This window comes from Pseudogymnoascus verrucosus, assembly GCF_001662655.1.
Source record: "Pseudogymnoascus verrucosus strain UAMH 10579 unplaced genomic scaffold scaffold_13, whole genome shotgun sequence".
Classification (NCBI taxonomy): Eukaryota; Fungi; Ascomycota; class Leotiomycetes; order Thelebolales; family Thelebolaceae; genus Pseudogymnoascus; species Pseudogymnoascus verrucosus.
Window position 1 is genome coordinate 127,045 of NW_017263664.1, and position 23,488 is coordinate 150,532.

The window sequence follows — 23,488 nt, forward strand, 5'->3', positions numbered from 1 at the left end:
CCCCTGTCACCCCTTCCACCCCTGCCATCCCCCTTCCCACTGCACTCCACATCCACACCCTTCACACCCCTTCCCGCCCGTGTCACACCCATCTTTCTTATCCTGCCCTCCCCTTCTTTTTCGTGACTGACATTGTCTGAGAGCCAATTTTACCTATCCCCAAACACCCATATCCAGAACATTTTCACTTTACACACACACACACACACACACAAAAGTCTTGCAATCATACAAGCAAAAACAAACACATCGATTCCATATCGCCACGACTGCAAACGAAACAAAAGATCCATTATAGAAACCTCAGGGGAAAACAGAACAGATAAACACACGCGCAGTACACACGTCCCTTTTATTTTAATTTAGCGAACGCGTCGACGACAACCACCCCCTTCTTCCGACACCACCACCCCAGATAATAATACCCCCGAACCCCGAATTTCTCTCACGACATCAAAACCCTCATACCATACCCAAGCGAATCCGCGCACCCTATGCCGTCGACCTAACGACCACGACCTCTCGGAGACGAGCAACCAGATTACCAAAAATAATACCACATACACCACCGCGCGTTTTGTTCGCCGCGATGGCTACCTCTCCGCCGGGGTCGCCGGATGTGCCTGCGCAACGGCCGATGAGCGTGTTGGTGCGCCCGTCGACGAGGAGTACGAGCCGGTTGAGCATGACGGGGAAGCTTGGGGGACAAGGGGCAGGAGGGAGTAGAGCGTCGGATGAGGATGGGAAGACGAGTGTGAGAGTTGGTGAGTCGCCTACATCCCAGGGGATTTTATAATTGCAGTGGGACTGTCGTGTGGGATTATTATTATTGTTTGGAACGGGAATTGGGAGTCTACGTATGCTAACAGATTCCAGCTATCCGCGTCAGGCCGCCGCTCCGACCAGAGGACCCAGGATACGAACTTGTGCCGCAACGATTCCAGCGATCAATGGTGCAAGTCACCTCCCCAACAAGCGTTACAATCGACTCCCCCCAAGGCCGCAAGCTCTTCGTCTTCGACCGCGTCTTCGGCGAGGACGTCAACCAAGAAGGCGTCTGGGAATACCTCACCGAGAGCGTCAACGCCTTCGTCCAGGGCTACAACGTCTCCATGCTCGCCTACGGCCAGTCAGGAGCTGGGAAATCATACACCATGGGAACATCCGGCCCCGACGACCAGGGCGACATGGATGTCATGGGTGAGTCGACAGGTGCTATTCTCTCACACCCTATTTTCATGGCGCAAGTCGACCCCGCTGGCCTTACATGCTGACACGTACCCTAGGTGTGATCCCACGCGCTGCCGCTGCGCTGTTTGAGAAACTCGAAGGCCCGAAACCAGCGAGCAACCGCGACTCCATGTCCGCCCTGCGCGCGCCGAAGAGGTATTCCGCGCAACCCGGCGCGTATGCCGGGAAGCCCGCCGAGAAGAACTGGACGCTGAAGGCGACGTATGTCGAGATTTATAATGAGCAGCTGCGCGATCTGCTGGTGCCGGAGCATGTGCCCATGGCGGAGCGGGGACAGGTCTCGATTCGCGAGGATACGAAGGGGCATATTTTGCTGACGGGACTGCATGCCGTGGATGTTAATTCGGTGGAGGATCTGCTTAATGCGTTGAATTTCGGGTCCATGATTAGGCAGACGGATTCTACGGCCATAAACGCTAAGTCGTCTCGCTCGCATGCGGTTTTCAGTTTGAATCTCGTGCAGCGCAAGAGTAGCACTGGTGGCCCGACGCCGAAGTCTGAGAAGCGATTCTCGGTCCCGCTTGAGGCTATGACTGGATCGGAGAGCTGGGTTACAATTGATAGCAAGTTCCACTTCGTCGATCTGGCTGGTAGCGAACGTCTCAAGAATACTGGTGCGCAGGGCGAGCGAGCTAAGGAGGGAATCTCCATCAACGCCGGACTCGCCAGTTTAGGCAAAGTCATCTCGCAACTCTCCTCCCGCCAAGCAGGATCGCACGTCTCATATCGTGATTCGAAGCTCACGCGCATGCTCCAGGACTCGCTGGGAGGCAACGCAATCACCTACATGGTTGCCTGCGTTACGCCAGCCGAGTTCCATCTCAGCGAGACCCTCAACACAGTCCAGTACGCCCAGCGCGCCCGCGCTATCCAGAGCAAACCCCGCATCCAGCAGGTCTCAGACGAGACAGACAAGCAAGCCCTCATCGACCGCCTCAAGGCTGAGGTCGCCTTCCTGCGCGAGCAAATCCGCAGCTCAGACCGTAACGACAACCCTGCATCACATGGAGGAACTACAAGCGCACGCTCTGATCGCCGTAATGACGCGGAGATTGATCTCCAGAACCAGCTCTTGGATAGCCAGGAGAGCTACAATGCGCTTAGCTCGCGCCACGCCAAGCTCATCTCTGAGATGACCAAGGCGCGCGATACGGAGATAGCGGAGAATGCGACGAAGGAGGAGAACCTTGGCGATCGCGCGACGGAGAGGCTGCAGCGCTCGAATGCGTTTGCGGAGGCTGTTGAGCAGGTTGTGCTGGAGTACGAGGAGACGATCCGTAGCCTTGAGCAATCGCTGTCTAGCACGCGCGCGTCGCTGTCGAATACGGAGACTACTCTTCTCGAGCGCGAGACTAAGTGCGCGTACATCGAGACGGTGAACTCGCAGCTCCAAGCCCGCCTACAAAAGCTTATGGACCGCGAGGCGAGCACGGAGAATTACCTCCATGATCTCGAGATTAAGCTTGATGGCCACACGAGCGGAGAGGAGAAGAACTCGGCCATCGTGGCTGAGCTGAGGAAGGAGATCGCGAGGGTTAGGGAGAATGAGGCCAGCTGCGAGGATTACATCTCTACTCTCGAAGAGCGTCTCGCTGAGTCCGACTCCGATGCCGAGGTCATGCGCCGCGAGATCGAGCGTCTCGAGCACGTCGTCGAGCGCCAACGCAGCTTAGGCAAACTCGACAAACTCCTGTACGAACTCGATAGCGTGCGTCAAGGTGAGGCCACCGCCGAGACACCCGCCCCCGCCACCACCAACGGCAAGATCCCGCATTCCCGCAACATGAGCTACGCTAGCAGACACGGCCAATCCGAGGTCATCCACGAGCGCGACGAGATTGAAGGCTCTGAACCCCGCTCTCTCGACGATGAAGAGGAGGAGGAGGAGGAGGGACGCCGCACCCCCAATGACGTCCCAGCACTCAGCCCAGATGGCAGCACGCACTCTGAAACCGACGGCCCCGTCGACAACGGCGAGCCCCTCGACGCGGACGAGGCATCCACCCCCTCCGACACACGCGCGCGCACCCCCACTTTAAGCCGCAAACCCACCATCGACGTCGTGACAGCCGAGCTTCTCGACCTCCGCATGACTCACGAGTCCACAGTGAGCGAATACGAGAACCTAGCAGCTAAATACGAAGAAGCGCTCCGCGCGCTCGCCGAGCTCCAAGACGTCGTCGAGGAGGGTCGCCAGCCATACGGGAACGCGAAGAGGGATAGCATGTTATCTGCCGCGACGCCGGCGCAGACGCGCCCGACTTCTTTTTTAGCCGTTGGAGATTCCGCGGGAGAGGCGCAGTCGAGATCGCTCTCGTCGGAGTTGTTCTTGGTTGGGGAGTCGCCCTCGTTGATTGCGCATGCGTCTGAGGGCGGGGAGGGTGCGGTTGTTCCTGTTCCCCACGCTGAGGAGGAGCGTGCGGTTGAGGAGGAGCAGCAGCAGCAGCTGAGGAGCGTCAGTGTACAAGATGAAGCTATTGCTGCTGAAGTCGAGAGTCTTCGCGCCCTCGCCGCTGAGCGGGAAGCCGCACAGCTCGAGCTGGCGGAGAAATACGCGCAGCTTGAGGAACAGCATGCAGAGACGCTGGATGTGGTCGAGGAACTCAAGACGGAGGTGCACAAGGCGAAGATGGACATGGTCCCCAAGTCACCCAAAACCGTCAGCCCCGTCATCCGCCGCAAGTCGAGCCAGGGCATGATGATCATCGACCGCGCGCACCGCTCCTTCGCGTCCCTCCGCAACATCGCCTCCGAGCACTTCGAGGCGCAGCCGGATGTGATGCAGAATTTCGAACTTAACCTCAACGCTGCGATGCATGAGCTGCATACGCGCTCGGAGCGGGTGCAGGAGCTCGAGGCGGATATGTTGGGAGTGAAGAAGGAGATGGAGAGTAAGATGTCGATTATCTCGGGGTTGACGAGGGAGAGGAGTAGTATTAGTCAGGCCCCGATTGATATGTCGGCGCTTAGTCGCATGCAGGAACAGATAATGAGGAGTGAGAATGAGTTGAGGGTGCAGCAGGAGGTGCATGCTAAGAGGGAGGCGGAGTTGGGTGAGGAGGTGGAGGGATTGAGGAGGGCGATTAAGGAGGCGGGTGTTAAGCCTGCGCCTGCTGCTGCTGTTTCTGCTGCTGCTGCGAGTGTTGCGGCGAAGGATGTCGAGGCTGAGTCGACTGAGCGCTCGGTGCCGACGGAGGAGCAGGAGAGTGCTAAGGCGGAGCAAGATGGAGCCAACGCTGAGCGCGAGAGCAGGATTGCAGAGCTAGAAGACGAGCTGAAGAACTGGGAGGGCAGACACCAGGAGGCCCTCCAGTCGATGCAAGGAAGCGAGAGGCAGCTACAAGACACCATCACCAAGCTCGAGAACCAAATCAAGGCCGTCCAGCGCGACAACGAGATTGCCACCGCCGCCGCGGCCGCCGCAGCAGCTACAGCCGTTGCAGCAGCCGGAGCAGCCGTCGTCGTCTCAACCCGCGAGCCCGAGCCAGAGAAGGAAGTTGAACGCGGTATCCCCGTCGAGGAATTCGAGGCCCAACAAGCACAGCACGAAGAGCGCGTGTCGAGCCTGCAGAAGGAGATCGACGAGCACCGCTCTGCTGTCCAAGCGAGCGCATCTCAGATCGCCCAGCTGGAAGAGGCGCACGCGCTGACAAAGTCGCAGCTCGCTGATACGGCGAAGGCGCGTGATCTCACTGCCGCCGAGGCAGAGGAGCACAAGTCCCTCGTGTCAAGGCTTTCGGAGCAGATTTCCGCGCATGAGGGTGTGGTGAAGGCTCACCAGGATGGGTTGGCTGAACTGCACGCTAGCCATGCGAGGGAGGTGGAGGAGGTTAGGGAGAGCGGGAAGGCGGAGCAGGAGGTTGTGCTGTCGAATCTGGCGGCGGAGCATCAGGTGAGTCTTGAGGCTATGAATAAGGAGCTCATGGATGCCCGTGAGGGGCTCATCAGCGCTGCTGAGAAGGTCGCTGCTGCTCTTGGGGTTGAAGCTAGCGTCGACGCGCTGGAAGACCGCATCGCCGAGTTGGCGACCGCCCATGCTGCGTTAGCCGGCGAGAAGACCCGCGCAGCAGAGATGGAAAGCCACGTCCTCGACTTGTCATCCATAAACGACAAGGTAATGAAGGAGCTCGAGACCGTCAAGTCCGAGCTCGCCACCCTCCTCTCCACCACCACCGCCTTCGCCGCCGTCCCCACCGCCGCTCACACAACCGTCAAGGAGCAACTCGAAGTCCTCCGCGCCGAGATGTCGGCCCTCGAGACCAAGAACAAGAAAAACTCCCGCCTGGTAGAAGAACTCGAGGACCAACTCGCCGCGAACTTCGACCAGCACCAAGCCGCCCACAACCGCCTCAGCACCCTCCAAAGCGAGCGCAATTCCCAGCTCGACGAGGCGAATGCCGCCAGAGCGCGCGTCGAGCAGGAGCTCAACGCCGTCAGGGAGGAGTACACAGCACTCCAGGTGAGTAGTCCCCGCAGCTCTCGCGCGCAGGGCGCCGGAAGCTGGACGGGCGCTGATGCCGTCTCACAGGCGAAGCTGGATGAGATCGCCCTCTCTGACAACACGGCCGGGGCGCGCACATCCAACAGCAGCAGCTCGACCATCCGCAAGACGTCGAGCGTGCAATCGCTCATCCCGTCGCCGCCTCCCGCTGGGCCCTTGCCGCCGATCCCGCATATTTCGATCCCGCCGAACTCCCTGTCTCTGTCAGCGCCGCTGAGCCCGAAGGACGCGACGCTCGCGCTGGCGCAGATGCAGGAGGATCAGGAGGCGAAGATTAGGAGTATTGAGAAGCATCTTAGCGCTGAGAAGCAGCTTACGGCTACGCTGGAGGAGGCGCTCACGGATCTGGAGAGGCAGAGTAATAAGGTTAAGGCTGAGGCGGAGGCGTGGAGGAGGCGCGCTATGGAGGCTGAGGCTGCGAAACGCGGGGGGGAGGAGGCGAAGAGGAGACTGGAGGAGCAGAGTCGGAAGTTGGAGGAGCAGGTTGCTGAGGCGAAGGTTAGGGAGTTGGAGAGGGTGAAGAGCGATGCGGGCGGGGGGGAGGCGAGGTGGAGTATTCAGAGAGGGGAGGCGGAGAGGAGGAAGAGGGGCGAGGCGGAACGGGTGACGAAGCAGTTGGAGGAGAGGATGGGGAAGGTGGCGAGTAAGAAGAAGAAGGGGAGCTTGAATTGCTTCTAGTCTTCTTCTTTCTTTCCTTCTGACTTCCCTCTTCCCTCCCTTTCATGTCGATCTTCTGACTTCCTTCTGATACCCCCCCTTTTTCTGTTTCTTCTAATGACCCGGGGATGGGAGTGGGGGGGGTTGTATGGATGTACGCGTTTATGTATACACCTTTTGTTTTTTCATCTGCGAAATTGTGGATCGTCTTTTATCTATTTCACGCTCTGTTGGTCGATGCGCGATGCGAAATATATCTATCTGGCTTCGGAGCAGGGGGTGGGGGATCTTTAGTTTTTTTTTTTTTGTTACATTTATGGTTTCTTAGTTTTTTTGGGGGTGGAGAGAGTGGGGGGAGATAGGATGAATGAAGAATCTTCGTTTCTTGATCGTTAACTGTGCTTGTGCCTGTGCCTTTTGGATGTGAGTGATTGTGTGGGGAGGGGTGTGATGTGCAAGCTGTCGATGAGACTCGTGCTGCCCAAGACGTAAGGTCTTGTCATTGTTGGCTGAAGAAGCCATTACCACGGCTTCTTCGCTATGGTGGTGAGTATTATGAAGGTTGGATCATCCTGCGGCGCTAGGACAATCCTCCCTTGGCAAAGACGAGTATCCCGCCCTGCAACGCGCGTGTGTCTCCCATCGTGCACCCTAACTTCAGTCTAGGCTATAGATTAGAGGTAATCATTGCCCGTTGCCGTGATGCCTCCTCTTCCTTCCGCGTCACGACCCGCTTCCGCTACAGCCTCGAGGGCGTGATAAGGACTTACGTCGACAATTTCGCGGTGGTTCTTAGGTGGACTTCCAGAAAGGATGGGGGGGGAGGAGGTCGAGAAAAGGGGTGGGATGGGTAATGGGAGGTGGGTGAGGGGGGGGGGGAGGATGGGGAGCGCCATGGTTCTATATTTTTGTGTATCAGAGAAGAATACTACATATTGCGCCTACGAGCAATTACCTTTGTTTTACATCTGTAAATAAGTGATTAAAGTGTTCTGGATTAGTTTATAGAAGTCCACAGACAGTACAGTCCCACATAGACACTTTACGGAATGCTGTATTGTCTGTAGTTAGTGAATGGAACACAACAATATGACCTGCCACCTGGGCTTCTGTTATACCGATTACCGAGTAATACGATCGAATCTATTACTTCAAATCGCTAGAATCAATCAATCAATCAATCTAGAGCATCTATCTATATACCTTCCCTAGGCCTCGTAAACGTCGTCACTTCGTAAAACTCCTCCGCCCCCCGCACCTCGTGCGCAACATCCACCTCCCTCAGCCCCACCGCACCAAACTCAAACCAATACCCCGTCCTATAATCGTCCTCAACACGCAACCCCGTCGCCCGCGCCGTGCAAGGTTCCTCTTCACACCCTACTGGAGAGAACTCGATCTCATGGGCGCGAAACAGCGCCACCCCGTCACTAGGATTGACAGCCCACACACTTATCCTATCCGTCTTCTCGACGTAGCGATACACCGAGCGCCGCGACTCTGGTGACACTTGGCCGTCGGCGGCGGAGGTCAAGTCGCCGTCCTCGATATACAGGTACTCCAGATCCACGCCCTCCATCGTCGGCGCGCGAGGGTGGAAAGTCGCAGTCCCTTCGAAGGAGCCGGATAGCGTAGGAGGCGTAAGACTACTATGCACCCTGCGCTCGATGTCCCACAGCCCCTGTAAAGCGCGGAATGCGGCACGGGCTCTGAATTTGCCATTCACGCAGGCGTCGATGGTTGTCTTTAGGTCTTGCATCGTCGCTATGGCTTCTTCGTGGGCGTCTGTGCTGGCTAGGTAGCGTGCTGGACTTATAGGCCCTGTCCCTGCGTCGGGAAAGGGGGAGTCGTTGCGTGTGAGTCCGAGCGAGGAGGAGATTTCGGAGAGATAGCCGATGTAATCGCTGAACCAGTATTGTGGGATGTCAGGTCTACGATCCCTCATCGCCTGGCGTAGTGAGCGGAGCCGTTCGAGCGATTCATCGGGGTGGATTGGGATTTCTACTCTCTCGGACCATCGGGCGGCGAGGAGACGCGCTTGCATCTCCATTACGCCCCAGTACGGGCCTTCGTAGAAACCTATGAAACCCAGATCGGGAACGGCGGGGTTGAGCGTCTGATAGTTCTGTAGGAGGATGGGGAGGCGGGCGGAGGTTTCGTCGTACTCAAGGGCTTCCTTGATTTCTGGGCTGAGGAAAGAGAGGGCTGCTGTGGGAGTGTAGCCGTTGGCGATGACGGAGGCGCCGATTTTGGGAATGAGTGCTTCAGCTCCGTCGTTGGTAGCTACAATTGCAGACACTGTGCTTGCATCCTGCTCTTTATACCCACTAACTCGCCCAGCGACGGGGATAATAAGACCAGAGCGCACGAACTCAGCGTAGCTCTCGCTCAGCGTCGCATATGGGGTCGTCTTCTCTTTGGTAACCAGCGCCTCCGCACCGAGATCCTTCTGCTCTCCAACCATGCCGTAGACGGCATAATACCGCGTTGCTGTGGCTTCTGGGTCTAGAGGCCCGGAGCTGGATACTATTGGGCCTGGTTGACGCCACTTTAGGTCGTAGAAACTGAGATCGAGTGGCTTGAAAGTGTTGAGGATGCCGCCGGGGATGTAGGGAGGGATGGCGTAGAGGGGTCGTGGTGTTACGTGGTATACTTTCATGCCTTCGAACCTATTTCTGTGGGTAGATGGATTTGGGCTGTACTGCGACGAGGAGAGCTGGAAAGCTATATTGCTAGCAACCTCGCCGGCTGAGTTCCCCCCGCCGTAAACCAAGATGTGCTTGCCGGTATGAAAGCTTTGATCGGTGAAGAGGTCATCTAGTTCTCGAAACTGGGACGTATGCACCTCTTTCACCGTTTTCGATGGCGGGATCAAACGGCTTGGGATGCTAGGCTTAGAGAAAAATCCAGCAGCGTTGATCACGTAGTCGAAGTATGCCGTCTCCTGCTTCGTGTTTGCTCCAGCCGAATCTCCTGGCTCTGGACCGCCGACCTTGGTTTCTGCCACAACCTTCCACTGATGACCACCATCCTGTTCTACGCGATCGGCGCTGATAACGCGGTGTCTGAATTTAAACGTGCTACTCGGCACGTATCTATCCCTATAGAGCTCGAGGTATTGTCCGACTTGCGCAGCAGCGGGGAACATCGGCACGTGGTCCCCAGTCCCCAAAGATTGCCATGACAAGTCTGAGAAGCCAACCGTGAACTTGCTGAGGTTTGTTGGTGTGCGAGGGCTTAGATATCCATCAGACTCTGACTGCTTGGGAAAGGCCCATATTCCTCCGACCTTGTCATCTTTCTCGTAAACTGTGACTCTGAACCCATTTTGGAGGAATGTCTTGGCTGCGACGAGCCCGCCAGGTCCAGCACCGATGATACACACGGATTTCATCGAATTGGCTAGAGATCTGTGACCGGGAATCAAGGGATGGTTGTTGGATGTAATTATATTTGTTCGTGTTTGCGATGTGTCATGGATGCTGTCAGCAAATGCGGCAAGCGTCGGATCTGCAGCGCATGCATGGTGATTCGCAGTAAGATTCTAACGAACAGTACTCGTGCCACCTAACAGTCAGGAGGGTGACTGTGCACAAAAATAATGGTTACTGGAACTATGATTGAAATGAAGAAGTACGATCGCCCAAACCGACAATTAATAAGTTAGTTTCTCATAAGCACTCCTGCCGCCTAAAAGTATGAACGAGAAGCCACGCATGACAGCAACCTAGAGGCTTATAGCGTCTTATAAACCTTGTTATAGCTTTAATTGTTCATAGCAACTGTAAATAAAATAGGGGATCTTAATAACTCAGTAACAGAGCTTTCTTATCAGCTAGTTGCCAAAAGGTCGTCGCCATCTCACCGCTACTACTTCAACAATGACGCATGATGTTTGTGATGAATTTATATTTGGTAAATTAGTGATTATGCCAGCTCGGGGCGGCTCACTTTAATCTTGTGAAAGTTAAAATTTATCTCTCGAATATTAACCTCTACTCGCATAACTAATGGTGCTGCTGCTTCTTATTCGCCGAGAAGACGTATTGCGCGCGCAGAACATATGGATCATCCGAAGGCCCGTAAATCTGCTTCTTGCTTCGCTGCCACTCCGGCTGGTTGATGGCATCAACCCAGTCCTCGACCTCCATGACGATGCATCCGTACGCTGGTACAGTGCGTCTGACATCGGTACCCTGAGTCGACTTTACGGGTAGAGTGCCTAGATAGATTATATTAGCTTGAGTTTCGTAAACAGTCACTGTTCAGGGGCCTCATACTATCGTAGTTGTTGCAGGTGTAGATCTGGAATGCCTCCTGCTCGCTGAAAATGTCAATTTGGATGCCGCTCCATGGGCTGCTGAGCACGGCCACTGGCTTAGAGTGCCAGTCGTATGGACCATCCTGTTCTCGGTTCACGAGGTAGCAGGTATCTATCAAGGGTTATTAACGTGTCAGCGACTATAAGGCACCTACTCACCATATCCGGTGCAGCCTTCGCCACAGTTACCAACGAGATCAGGGGCCGTGAGATTGGCACCGAGCTGCTTTGGTGCGGACCAGAAATCGTTCACTGACCCCGGTTGGTTTGGGAGTATCGTTCCGTCTGGAATCAGGATAGAATCAACACCAACTCGCTGGCCAGAGTGTGGCAGCCACAGCGAATGGTTCAGGATTGTTCCTGTCCCGGGGTTCTGGAAACCGTCAAGGTTCCAGTAAGTGTGGCTACTCAGCATGATCGGGGTCTTCTTCGTGGTGGCGTGGGCAACCATGGTGATATCCCAAGTCAGATCATTTAGCGTGTAAGTAATATAGCTGATAACTTCTCCAGGAAAGCCTTGGTTTCCATCCTCATCAGTGATGGTGAAGGTAATAGAGTTGCTCGTCTGTGCAGTAACATTGAATACACGGTGATCCCAGCCGTTTGGTCCTCCGTGAAGAGTATTAACTCCATCTGGGTGCTCAGGGGTAGGGTGTTCATTTGGCAGGATGTTGTAGGTAACACCGTCGATATCAAAAGTAGAGTTCTTGATACGATTGGCATATCGGCCAGGCACGGAACCCCAATGCGCATGTATGGGGTCTTCCGCGTAGTAAGTGGCATTGTCGAAGCCTAGGACAACATCACGCTCACGGCCATCTGCATCTTTGACGAATAAGTTCGAGATACTAGCTCCGTAGGCTACAAATTGAGCTCGGAGACCCTTTGAGGAAATCGTGTATTTTCCATCCGAGTCTGGCCCAAGCCCTGTTGCAGCAGCTGGAGCCAGCAGAGAGGCAAGAAAGAGTAGATTTTTAGACAGCATCTTCAATGCAAATTGAGAAGATTCGAAAACAGCAGGACGCGGAGTTGGAAAGAAAAACAAACTGAAGAGGGGAAACAAGGAATATAACTCAAGCTCGGTAGGAGATATTCCAGCTAGACTCCAGGAACCGGACTCCCAGGGATTACACTGCATCTTGGGAACCCTTGAACGAGCAATTTAGCAGAGGTTCGGGGTGCACTCCGAACCACATTCGGTGAAATCTCAATGCGGAATGATCAGCACAAATGCGGGGCATTGAAGCTAAAGCTTACGCTTCCTTCACAAATCCCTGAATGCAGTGCAGTGTAGCTACGAAAAAAGGGCCGAGTAGCACATCACATCAACGTATCTAGTCTGCACTATCCGCTTCCTTCGGATCAAAATGGTCTAAACAGCATGCAAGACAAAACAAGTATCATTATTCGTGGTTGCAATATAAAAACAAATGATCATGCGGGTGTCAACGTTCCATCCAGCGGCAAGAACACACCCCACCGGAGCTAACGTCGGTCCGCCGTCACCGCGCCAAACCCCGCACTGGTTCCCCAACAACAAGCAAGCATCATTTGCTATATCCAAGGTTTAAGCCCAGGGGCATATGTAGTTGGCCGCTTAAATCTTGCGGAGTTATAATATCCGACCACACTCTTCTATTGCAATTGCAGGGTTTAGATTAGTAAATAAGGCGTGGAATTGCTGGGTAATAAGCTGGAACGCGGTCTCATATTCACACTCCAAATTGCCCGTCTTCACGGTAAATTATCACAAGCCTAGATCCTCCATCTTTCCGCCCATTCACAGGGCTTCCATTGATTAGTTAGAAAGGCAATCGCCATAGTAGTAATTTAAGCTTTTGTGGGTTCACAATGGCATGCGGCAAATGGTCGCTAGTTACTTCATGAACCCGAGGCAAGTATTTAGCCTAAGTCAGATTTTATTGAACTTACTGTCGCATCTACCTCTACATAAAAAGCATTTTGGCCCGCCCAGTTCCATATACGAGCATAAATCAATATCGCAGGGAAGTTAAATCGTCAAATGAGTAGCCTCTTTCCGGGTAATTCAAATCCCACATGTCAGAGCTGGAAGTATCGCTGACGGCAGCCGAGAACATATCCGGAAAAGCTAACCCCGAGAGCTGTATTCCGTCCTCACTATCGAGTGATAATGGAGTGAAAGGTTGATATGCAAAAGCTTCGAGATCAAATGTCGACTGCTTCAGCGGTACAGAGAGGCCTCCGGTTACCGTTTGGCTTGATGTCTTCTCAACAAGTAGATTTTTAAGGCCGGTCCTCGCTGTGGTTGCAATATTCCACGAATATGACATCTCCAGGAGTGCATCATCCAAGACGTACAGATCTTTTACTAGCGATCCTCGTCTCTCCCCGTCACAAAAGTCCATCATGGCGAGAATCGCGTCGGCTGCAGTGATACCACCGTGAACCAAGTTGAGGGGGACTTTGGTGAGGGTGTACTGTGACCGGAAACGTCGCAATATAGAGAGAACTATATCAACCGATGCCCCACAGATATCAACGGCATCTGAGACTAGCTTTGGTTGGTTTGGTTGTGACTGTTCCCACAGCGGTTGGGGATTAAGGAGAAAAGGAAGATTCAGAGAAATTTGGGAGATGTGATAGACCATGCTATTATTTGCGTTAGTCTTGGCCTATACAGCGATATAAAGCGATAAACTTACTGTAGAGCAGCAATACTTGGAATTACGGCGTCAGAGCATGAACCCCAGCGATTCCAACGGAGTTCCCCAGGAAGAGTGCTGTGCCAACCCCAAAGTCTAGTGTTCAACTCGCTGATAGCCACTTCTGTCCAGCGACGAGTCGTTGGTTGCTGGGCCGATCCTTTAGATGAGAAATCTCTCGGAAGTAGAATGTCATGTATTATTTTAAACAGCTCCATTTGTTTTTCTGCTGGCGAAGTTGGATCTGTGAGTGTTTCGGGTTCTTCTAGGTCCGACAAGCCGTTTTGTTCCAGCCAATGGTACCATATAGAGTGTGTTCTGTATATTGAGTTAGTGGGTTATCATTATTTCTCGAAACCAAGAAATTTTACCTTTCAACCTCTTTACACCCCGTCGATTGGGCCTGCTTGGCAATTACAGGCAACCTGCCTAACACTTGACTTATCATTCTGGTGGATGGTTAGTCTTGCACGACTGCAAAATGCGCAAACAGGGGCAACTTATCGGATTTATAACAGTTTGCAAACGTACGCCGTCGAGAGTCAATATCTCGCGGGGTACTCGGGTTTCCGTGACTACTATCGTTTAGTTCTTCACACATCCTAAATGCGATACCTTGAACTCGTCAGCTTTGCAAGTTGTTAAATCAGAACCTGGGCTGTCATACCAGAGAGCATCCACGCCTGCGTGAAGTTGCCTTGGCCGATTTGGTAGAAGGAGCATAGGGTGAGAGTCTGAATAGAAGACTCTTGAGGTTCTAGTAATCCTCCTGACTCGAGGCTTCGGACAGCGGCATCGTAGAAGCATCCAGCAAGGTCTCTAATCGTCTTTTCCGGAGATAGCAAAGCCCCAAGTGCACAGATACTGAATTCTAGACTTCTAGAGGAATTCTTGCTGGTATACGAATGGTTCAAGAAGCCCAGCAAGAACTTGTCGCGATCAACAAACATACACTGCGGGTAGTGCCATCGGAAGAAAAGCGCCACACACTCGGCGATAACATGACCACCAACTTCAGTTTGGACATCGACATGGGCTGGTTTATACGGTGTAGAGAAATGTATGGACGGATGTTCGGCAGCTGATTTCAGAACTTTCGAGTTTCGAAGGCTACTGGGTCCAGGGTAGTTTGTTTGTCCTGCAAGTTAAATCGTTAGATAGTTCCGAATCAACCGGTCGAGAATGGGTGTTTGCCTTACTGTCTTGACTGGGAGCAACTACCCCACCCCAGTGACTGCCGTCAGAACTTGGCGAAGCAACAGAGCCTGCATCCTGATACACTGGGTTTGGAGATTCAAATCCGAAATTGACGGAATCATTGGTGGCACCATGATCGGAGTTCCCAGCTGGGTTTATCTCATGCAAGAGACTCTCTAATGCGCCAACTCTATCCTCCAAAGCATTCACATACTCGCGCGAGATTGGGGCACGCTTCATTCCATCGCCTCGAAACTCACACCGCACTCCTGCCGCGGTACAGCGTTGACATGGAGAAGTTCTTGAGCATTTTATCTGCAAAATCTTAGAAAAATATCACATAGGTAGAGGTATGGGCGCATGTAGGGAAGTTTGTGGATGGTGAGACTCACTTTACGATCTTGACACCGCTTGCACCTGGAATTCCAGAGTCAGTGAGTGATAGATACTTCGACTACTACCAGAGATAATTTGTAAACTTACGAGACTCGCCGCCTTTGGTCAACCTGTTGTTTATTCATTGTTATCTGTTATACTTCAGATATAACGCCTTGCATGTACAACGAAAAATGGCCAAAGGAAAGTATGAAGGAGAAGTAAAGTATCCACGGCGGTGGCTGCCCCAAAACAGGCTTGGCAAAGCTGATCCAATCGCCATATCAATTGCCCAGCACGCAATCTATATCAGTGCACACCCCTCACTGATAACAGACAGATAACAAGGAGCCATCAATCAACTTAGTAAGCTACATAAAGCACAGCCAGCCAACCAGAATTTTGAAAATAATCAGTCAATAAACAGTTCAAATACTTCCAAGTATGGTAAGGATACTGGTTCGTGTTGGACTGTTTCTATCATGGCATTTTTATTAATTGCAAGCATTTTTCATCGCAACTATACAGCGTTGATTTTTGGCCAGGTTATCACCAATAATCTCACATTATTCCTTTGATGATACCAGGAAATGATTTTATCATATCAAGGCGAGTTGCTCAAACTGCCATATTTGAGGCCCAGAAACTGTGATAAAAATTATCGCTAAAATCTAACGTATAATCCAAGTAACACCGGCTGAATAATAATAACACTACGCCTGAGAATATATTCTTGGTTCCCAAAGTTCCAAACGAGATATCTAATGAACAAATCGGACATTGAGTCGTCGAGAACCAGTATCCGTTGTAGTCTCCATATACGTCGACTTTTCCGAGTCACTCAACTTATTCCAGCTCCTCTCTTTCGCCTGGTTACGTTTGACGTAGTATAACTTCGCAAGAACAAAGATTGCAATGTTGGCGGAACAGAGGCCAAGGAGCACCTTGTTTCCGGTGTAATCTGGGCAGGAATTAGCACTATGTAATAACCATAGAAGGAAAAGCCGGGTACGCACAGTATGGTTTATCATTGTCGCGGTAAATGTTTGCGGCAGCGATGGAGCCGAATTGGTAGCTCATGTTGTAAAGTGCAGTCGAGACGGCTCGAGTTGCGACGCTGTTTGCATTTCGAGAAATCATGCCAACTAAGATTGCATGGGCTATTAAAGTCAGAGGTGACACTAATGTTAATGTTGTTCTGAGGGACTTACTATATGGTATTCCATTGACTCCTGTCAACAGAGCGTATCGTACCCAAGGGCTTGCAGACACCGGAATAGTAACAAGACCGACGAAGAATGGGAACATCCAGATGTTACTCCAAGCACTGATCAACATCCTCTCATTAAATTTCTCACTGACCCAAACAACCACCAAGACCTGAATGAAGGGGTCAGAAATCTCTCCTGGAACATTGACGCGAGATACTTACATTGATAAAGAAGAGAATAAATCCAGGAATCGCAAGGACGTTGGCTTCGAAAACTGAGTATCCCAGATTCTTCAAAGTTAGAGATAGATAGCTCGCAGTGGGCTGGTAAGGCAAGAATGCAAGAACGCCGAGCTAGGAACTGTTAGCACACCATATCACACTACAACAGTCAGCAACAGGCAATACTAACAGTATAAATAGGCCAAAGGTCAACATCCTTCAGCGCCTTCCACAGACCCTTGAGGTCGACATGCTGCCTGTTGTTCATATCCCCCTTTGTTGGATCGTCTCGCAGAATTCGATTCACCAGAATGCCTTCCTCACGGGGAGTGAACCAGCCATTCTTCCCGTTCAGAAAGGACGCCTTTCCGCGTAATATATTGCTCGTCTCCGTAATACTGGCAGGCATAACAATGAATGTTATAAGCCCCACAACAATACTCATAAGACCTTCGATAAGGAAGAGCCAGCGCCAGCCTGCCAACCCCGCAATACCTCTCATGGCCAGAAATCCGCCGGCCAATAACGATCCGATAATCTGTGTCAACGGGATAGCTGTGTAGAAGAATGAGATGCGAACAGGGAGCTCATTGGATTTGTAGAAATAGGATAGGTATAGAATCATCTCGGGAATGAAGCCGCCTTGTGAGAAGCCGAGGACGGCGCGTGTGATATAATACCCTGTTCGGTTCTTGATGAGGCACTGGCAGGCACTGATGGTTCCCCAGGTAATGACAGCAAATGGAGTCATTATATCCGGACCGATTTTCTTTGATAGTAACCCTCCGGGTAGCTCTGCGGCTAGGAAAGTGAAGAAGTAGATTGTTTGGCCATTGTTGAAGTCATTAGTGTTCATGCCAAGATCACCGAGCTGCATAGAGCTGTTAGAGAAAGCTTAACCAGATAGCTCAATTGTGGGGACAAACCAGATTATCAGAAAGAGCACGATTGATGTTTCTTCTATTTAGATCAAGACTTGAAAACACTATCCAGACCCAGAGCATGATTCGAAGATCAAGCTACAAAATATCAATAACATGTTTTCAACAATATAAGGAGAACATACTTTGCGGACTAGCCTCTTCTCCTCAGTCGAGTCCCATTGAAGCAAGGCATCGAATCTATGACGCCCTTCATACTTTGCAGCCTCATAGACACCGGTCCAATAGCCTAAGTTTCCAGAATCCGAGAAGATGTGCTGCTCTGTCGAGCCGTAGTTTGCATTCTTATGCTCCTTAGCGCCGCTGTCAATCTCGTCGTCGGTAATGGAAGCAGATATCGAGCTCGGGTTCGAGTTATCAACCTCAGTATGAGTTGGCTTAGTAGATTTCTCGTCTGGGTAACTATTCACTGCCATGTTTAATTGCCGCGTTGGTTTGGCTTCTATCACTTAATGACCAGAGGATCGTAATCTCAACAATATTATTATATCAAATACATGGACTTCAAATGTTTATACACGCCGTCGTATCCAACCCCCCGTCAACCCCAACGCCCCTTGAAGCGCCATGCTTATCTTCACAGCGCTGAACGCGCACTCACCACTGACGCCAGCATCAATGGGACATCAAGTCGCAATCAACCCTCCCATATTCGCAATCCGCTGCGACCTTCACTGTCTCGTGTTTCGATAAATCGGGTTATCAATGTAAGAGTTGTTGGAAAATTTGGCTATCACGCCAGTGTGGATCATCCAAGTGCTTGGTCCCGCGTTGGCGGACTTGGACTCCTATCTTAGGCGCGGAGTTGAAGTCCATTAGCGTGGAAAGTTTAAAACTCCCCCCATGTTAAACCCCGAGTTATCGAGTTAATTGGACTTGGCGGAAACCTTGTCAGTAAGTGAACCCTAGAGGTTTCTCCACAGTGTTTGTTGAGCACGTTTTTGAGATCATCATGTAGGGCTCAGTGCTTCGTGTGCCGGCGTCCGGCCATGAAAACCCCACGAGTTCACATGTTAACCCCAACATCACTCGGCCAGAGTCCAGGTATAATAACTTTGAGCTAATAGTATTTCTCTCTCACACTCTATTTTTGAGTAATTGATAGAATAATTATATCCTCTAGTAATTAAAAGTATTTTTCCATTACAATTCTTGTAATTACTGTAGTAATATCAAGGGACTATTCACTCGGACTCTTTTATAACTAGGCCCCTCTTTTATTCCAATGCGATATATTTTAGAAAATTATTTAAATTCTAAAATATTTTCATTCATAGCGGTCGTATGCTCCCATAATATGTACTCATAGAACAGCCTCTATTGCGAATCATAGTCCAAACAAGCATCCCCCTATAAGATCTTATCAAGAACGATTGAGACTCCTTCCCCGTGCGAAGAATGCCGAGATAAGAGCAATCACCGTCACCACAGTGGTCGCAATAAAAGTGTATTTCAGTGCTTCATAATACACTTGTCTGGCGATTGCTTGGACGTCAGGAGGCAGATCTTTGATCACTGTGACGCTGTGTCGGATCTCGTCCAGTATCTAGGATACAGTTGTCAGCCATTGGGACATTTAGAGCTTCGCCTTCAGTTCCAGACACATACCTTGTCTTTGTTGGGTATCCCTTCTAGCGCTATTGGCAGCCGTGTCGACAGAATATTCTGAATCAGAGTCGACGAGGCGGCAACTCCCCAGACTGTGCCCACGGAGCGGAAGAGATACACCATTGATGTCGCTACAGCTTGATCTTTGTGCTCAAATGCAGCTAGAAACGTGAATAATATGCTGGGATATGCAATCCCTTGGCCAAAATTGGCTGGGAATAGATATACCAGATACTTCCACTTCGAATCATGGAATTCGAAAGATGCAACTAAAGCATTCCCAAGTATCATGAAGAAGCAGCCAGTTCTCACTAATTCACTCAGTCGTCCATAACGCGACATGATGTAGCCAGCAACTACACCTCCAACTGGGGTGCCTAGGGATGGGATAACGAGGCGCATCCCAGCTTCGGAGGGGGTGTCGAGGAGTACAACTTGGAAAAATAGCGGTAGTATGAAAAGAAACTAAGAAGGCGTCAGTGATGAGGTTTCCGAGCGAGACTTGTTACTTACAGCATACGCGGCCATCCCAACGCACACATTGCTGATCTGATTCGAGATGGCAAGTGTTCCCCGGAGCATACTCATTGGCATTACCGGAATTGCTTCCGTGCGCGACTCGACAACGACAAAGGCTGCAAGAAGCACCACACTGATAGCTAGAGAAGCAATGACTCTAATATCTGACCATGGATAATTATTACCACCCATACTCAATGCCGCAAGCTGCGCCGACAGCCCCAAGACCAGCAAGAAAGCACCGCTCAAATCGATCTGTTTCCATGTCGAAGTCTTCGGCTTAACCAGCCCCTCCTGATCATTCTCCACAAATGTACTCGAGTGAAGGTCCTTGACGACGAAATACCCAACCACACACGCAAAAGCTGAGACAGGCACTTGACACATAAAACACCACCTCCATCCGATAGTATCTGCGATGACCCCCCCAAGACTGGCACCGCATATAGACCCGAAGCCGTGTAGCACGTTCTGGCAAGCCTGGTACATTCCTCGCTCCCGAAATGGGATCATATCCGAGTTAATGATCGTAGCCATTGTCATGAGCCCGCCGCCGCCGAGCCCGGTCAAGGCGCGCATCAGATTCAAAGACACGAGGTCAGGCGCGAGGGCGCAGCCGAGGCAGCCAACGAGAAAGGTCAGTGTGGCGGTGAAGAAACATACTCGGCGTCCTAGGATATCGCTGAATCGCCCGTAGAGGGGTTGGAAGGCAGTAGAGGTGACTAGGTAGGAGGTGGTGAGCCATGAGATCGTGTTGGCGGCGTTGAATTCCGAGCCGATTACTGCGTAGGTTGATGCCGTGATCGTTCCATCGAAGCCGGAGAGGAAGACGTTTGAAAATATTGCTGTAAATAGTTAGCCTCTGGCGAGTGGCATCTGAAGGTCTGTGTTAAGTAATACCGATTTCGATCCAGATGAACCCTGCTGGGGGTTTCCAGGTTGACTTTGTAGGGCTGGCGATTGCAACATTGCTGAGCAGCGGTTCTTGCTCCCCATTTAAAGTTTCGTAGGTATCATGACGGCGGTCCATTTGTTCCTGCGGTCCAGCCTCTCAACATATCCCCGTCCTGATTATTTGAATAGAAGCCAAAGAAACGAAATATAGATCCGAAAAAGTTGTTTGGAGAACGCCGAGGGGAGAGTCGCCAACACAACGAGTATTAAACGCGACAAGTAGAAAAATAGATTTTACAAAAATCCGAGAAAGATAAGAAACAAACCTACGTCAATCAACCACCCCGGTAATTAATCCTGCCATGCCAGCGTGTAAAACGTGTTGCATGCATTAGCCCTCGTGCTCTGATCGTGTCGCGGACAGACGCACGAGGCGAAAGTGGAGAGAAGCGGACACGAAGTCCACAAGCGCCGATATCGTCTTGATCACAGATCGTGCTAACGGAGTCGAACTCCACCCCCATGAATTGCGTCAGAATGCTTAAGATGGTATAATTGGCATGTTGACTTTTTTGAATTATATTGGATATGCATGTGTTGTGAGGCACGGAGTCCAAGTCCGTTTGGTGAGGCCAATCATGCAGGACCCGGCGATGAACCCCGCGTCCCGGTTTGCGGAGGCGAAGTCCTTGAAGCTATCACGTCAAAGCAGCTCATTTTGACAAGTCAGCGATGTGGTGATCGATGAGCTTCAGAGATGTGGGTTAGTGGGGTTTTTTTTGGAGGGGTAGTATGTTGGCAAATGAAGGTATTTAGCTATTCGCTGATGCTCTCAAATATCTTCAAGGTGAGCGTACTTTCGTGACTGTTCTTGTCATTGATTTAAAAAAATCGAAGCTCCCATTCCCCCCATAAATCCTTCTCAATATCAATGTTAGTATCTATAAGCTTTACCCCGCCCCCAAAAGTTCAGCAGCTGATCAAGAACCTACAGCATGAGTCCCACGAAGACAGGGCTCGGAAGCCTCATGAAGCTTGCTCTAGGCTTAGCAGCCGTTCCACTCGTCGCTGCAGACTGGCAATTCAAATCCCGTCCAGATCTTGCCCCGCCAAAGCTCAACATCACCATCCCCGCCACCGCAGATGTTGAGAGCGGCTACATCTTCATTGCACCATTCGCCGGTTTCCCAGAAGGCACGCGCCACGGACCGCTCCAAGCCGCCCCTTACATCTTCACAGACACCGGCGACCTCGTCTGGTCTGGCTTTACATATTTCTCCATCTGGGCCACCAACTTCCAAGCCGGACGGTACAAGGGAAAGGATGTCCTGTTCAGTTTCGAGGGAAGTCATAATGCGGCGTACGGACATGGACATGGTCACACTACTTTCTTGGACCAGAATTACAACACCATCCGCGAGCTACGCGCGGGTAACCACAGGTTGACTGATAAGCACGAGTTCATCATCATCAACGAGAAGACCGCTCTGATCCAGATCTACCACCCTGTTCCGTATGATCTTTCACCATACGGCGGATCCCCAGAGCAACAGTGGATCGTCGACGCAAGATTCCAAGGTAAGACCCCACTCCAGTCACATGTATCAAGAACTTAAACTAACAACCCCAGAACTCGACATTGAATCCGGCGAAGTCCTCTTCGAATGGAGCAGTCTCGAGCACGTCTCCCCCTCCGAAGCCTTCCTCCCCCTCAACCCCGGCCAAGCCGGCAGCGGCTACAACTCCTCCGACGCCTGGGACTACTTCCACATCAACAGCGTCGACAAGGACGACCAAGGGAACTACCTCATCTCGGCCCGCGACGCCAACGCAGCCTACAAGATTGATGGCCGAACTAGCGAGATCCTCTGGCAGCTTAGCGGGAAGTCGACTGACTTTGAGCTTGGGGAGGGCGTGGAGTTCGCGTTCCAGCATCATGCGAGGTATTTGAGTCGATCGGAGGATGGGAAGAAGGAGGTTATTTCTATTTATGATAACTCGGCTCATGGGACTGAGAATGGACGTGGTGGAGAGGTGCATTTCAACGCTACGTCGGCGGGGAAGATCATCGAGGTCGATACCGAGAACTGGACCGCTACGCTGGTGCAGGGTTTCTACCCACCTGATGACCTGCTGTCCAAATCGCAAGGCTCGACGCAGGTCCTGCCCAACGGTAACGTGTTGGTGAACTGGGGCTCTGAGGGTGCCATCACAGAGTACAAACCAAATGGCGAGCCAATCTTCCACTTCTACATGGACTCCGGCAGCCTAGGCGAGGGCGTCGAGAACTACCGCGGCTTCCGATACAACTGGACCGGCATCCCGCACGAGGCACCAGCAGTTGTAGCGCTCAACGATGACGACGAGGGAGAGACCAGCATCTATGTTTCTTGGAACGGCGACACGGAGACGAAGCACTGGCGCTTTTACGAGATTTATGCGAATGGCAAGCGTGAGTTGCTGGGGACGGCGAAGAGGGAGAGCTTTGAGACTGTGTTGACGGTTGAAAGGACGGGGATTAGGAGTGTGCAGGTTGTGGCGCTGGGGGCGGAGGGGGAGAAGTTGGTGGAGTCGTCGGTTGTGAAGCCGGATGTGTTGATTCAGGAGTATAAGGGTGAGAGTGTTAAGAGCAGTAAGGGAAGTAAGAGCGGAGGCAAGAGCAGCACCAGCACGAAGGTTGAGAAGCCATGCGGTGGGGGGTTCATGGGTTGGTTGATGTTCAAGGGACAGAAGATCATCAGGCCTCAAGACTTGTAGTCTCGTATACGGACCCCGAGTTTATGTAGTGTAGTAGCTATGCCGAGAATTTGATACCATGAGTTAGTTAGCTGACCGAGTGTCCTGATGTTGCTATGTTATGTTACGGTTCTCATGCTCTGATGTTTCTTCGTAATGTTACTGTACAGGTCCTGATGTTGGTATGTGATGTTACAGTCTTACAGGCTCCCAGCTTCTCCCCGCATCCCCACACTACATCCAAGTGAACGGACCAACACCAGGCCGCCTTGGTTGCTCTTTGTTGTCGTATAGCGGATCCTTCTGTCCCTCCTCCGTCCAATCAACATCCCACACAGCCTCGGCCCAGGTGTCTCCGTCGCGCAGCCAGTT

At 51.8% G+C, this 23,488-nt stretch overlaps 7 protein-coding genes across 7 annotated transcripts; 2 read left to right on the forward strand and 5 right to left on the reverse strand.

Annotated features, from left to right (window-relative positions):
- The first annotated feature begins 75 nt into the window (after positions 1 to 75).
- Positions 76 to 6,754, forward strand: VE01_03710 (uncharacterized protein). Its single transcript, XM_059463561.1, has 4 exons — positions 76 to 764; positions 877 to 1,200; positions 1,287 to 5,710; positions 5,780 to 6,754. The coding sequence occupies exons 1-4, from the start codon at positions 590 to 592 to the stop codon at positions 6,428 to 6,430; spliced, it is 5,574 nt and encodes a 1,857-aa protein (XP_059319834.1). The 5' UTR covers positions 76 to 589; the 3' UTR covers positions 6,431 to 6,754.
- Positions 6,755 to 7,461: 707 nt separating this feature from the next.
- VE01_03711 (uncharacterized protein) lies at positions 7,462 to 9,990 on the reverse strand. The gene has a single exon (XM_018273195.2). The coding sequence runs from the start codon at positions 9,801 to 9,803 to the stop codon at positions 7,605 to 7,607; it is 2,199 nt and encodes a 732-aa protein (XP_018131935.1). The 5' UTR covers positions 9,804 to 9,990; the 3' UTR covers positions 7,462 to 7,604.
- A 316-nt stretch (positions 9,991 to 10,306) lies between these two features.
- Positions 10,307 to 11,935, reverse strand: VE01_03712 (uncharacterized protein). Its single transcript, XM_018273196.2, has 3 exons — positions 10,890 to 11,935; positions 10,690 to 10,842; positions 10,307 to 10,631 (listed from the first exon to the last, which is right to left on the reverse strand). The coding sequence occupies exons 1-3, from the start codon at positions 11,866 to 11,868 to the stop codon at positions 10,417 to 10,419; spliced, it is 1,347 nt and encodes a 448-aa protein (XP_018131908.2). The 5' UTR covers positions 11,869 to 11,935; the 3' UTR covers positions 10,307 to 10,416.
- A 789-nt stretch (positions 11,936 to 12,724) lies between these two features.
- Positions 12,725 to 14,851, reverse strand: VE01_03713 (uncharacterized protein; the record flags this gene model as incomplete). Its single annotated transcript, XM_018273197.1, has 6 exons — positions 12,725 to 13,361; positions 13,415 to 13,732; positions 13,786 to 13,863; positions 13,915 to 14,029; positions 14,082 to 14,552; positions 14,614 to 14,851. The coding sequence occupies 6 exons, from the start codon at positions 14,849 to 14,851 to the stop codon at positions 12,725 to 12,727; spliced, it is 1,857 nt and encodes a 618-aa protein (XP_018131909.1).
- Positions 14,852 to 15,747: 896 nt separating this feature from the next.
- On the reverse strand, positions 15,748 to 17,775 carry VE01_03714 (uncharacterized protein; the record flags this gene model as incomplete). The annotated part of the gene is made up of 7 exons (XM_018273198.1): positions 15,748 to 15,947; positions 16,003 to 16,146; positions 16,198 to 16,366; positions 16,419 to 16,550; positions 16,609 to 17,289; positions 17,345 to 17,437; positions 17,485 to 17,775. 7 exons carry the CDS (start codon positions 17,773 to 17,775, stop codon positions 15,748 to 15,750), a joined length of 1,710 nt encoding a protein of 569 aa, XP_018131910.1.
- Positions 17,776 to 18,571: 796 nt separating this feature from the next.
- Positions 18,572 to 20,792, reverse strand: VE01_03715 (uncharacterized protein). The gene is made up of 4 exons (XM_018273199.2): positions 20,387 to 20,792; positions 19,481 to 20,331; positions 18,968 to 19,432; positions 18,572 to 18,905 (listed from the first exon to the last, which is right to left on the reverse strand). The coding sequence occupies exons 1-4, from the start codon at positions 20,514 to 20,516 to the stop codon at positions 18,723 to 18,725; spliced, it is 1,629 nt and encodes a 542-aa protein (XP_018131911.1). The 5' UTR covers positions 20,517 to 20,792; the 3' UTR covers positions 18,572 to 18,722.
- Positions 20,793 to 20,867: 75 nt separating this feature from the next.
- On the forward strand, positions 20,868 to 23,197 carry VE01_03716 (uncharacterized protein). The gene is made up of 3 exons (XM_018273200.2): positions 20,868 to 21,313; positions 21,375 to 21,958; positions 22,011 to 23,197. The coding sequence occupies exons 2-3, from the start codon at positions 21,376 to 21,378 to the stop codon at positions 23,135 to 23,137; spliced, it is 1,710 nt and encodes a 569-aa protein (XP_018131912.1). The 5' UTR covers positions 20,868 to 21,313; position 21,375; the 3' UTR covers positions 23,138 to 23,197.
- The last annotated feature ends 291 nt before the right edge of the window (positions 23,198 to 23,488 follow it).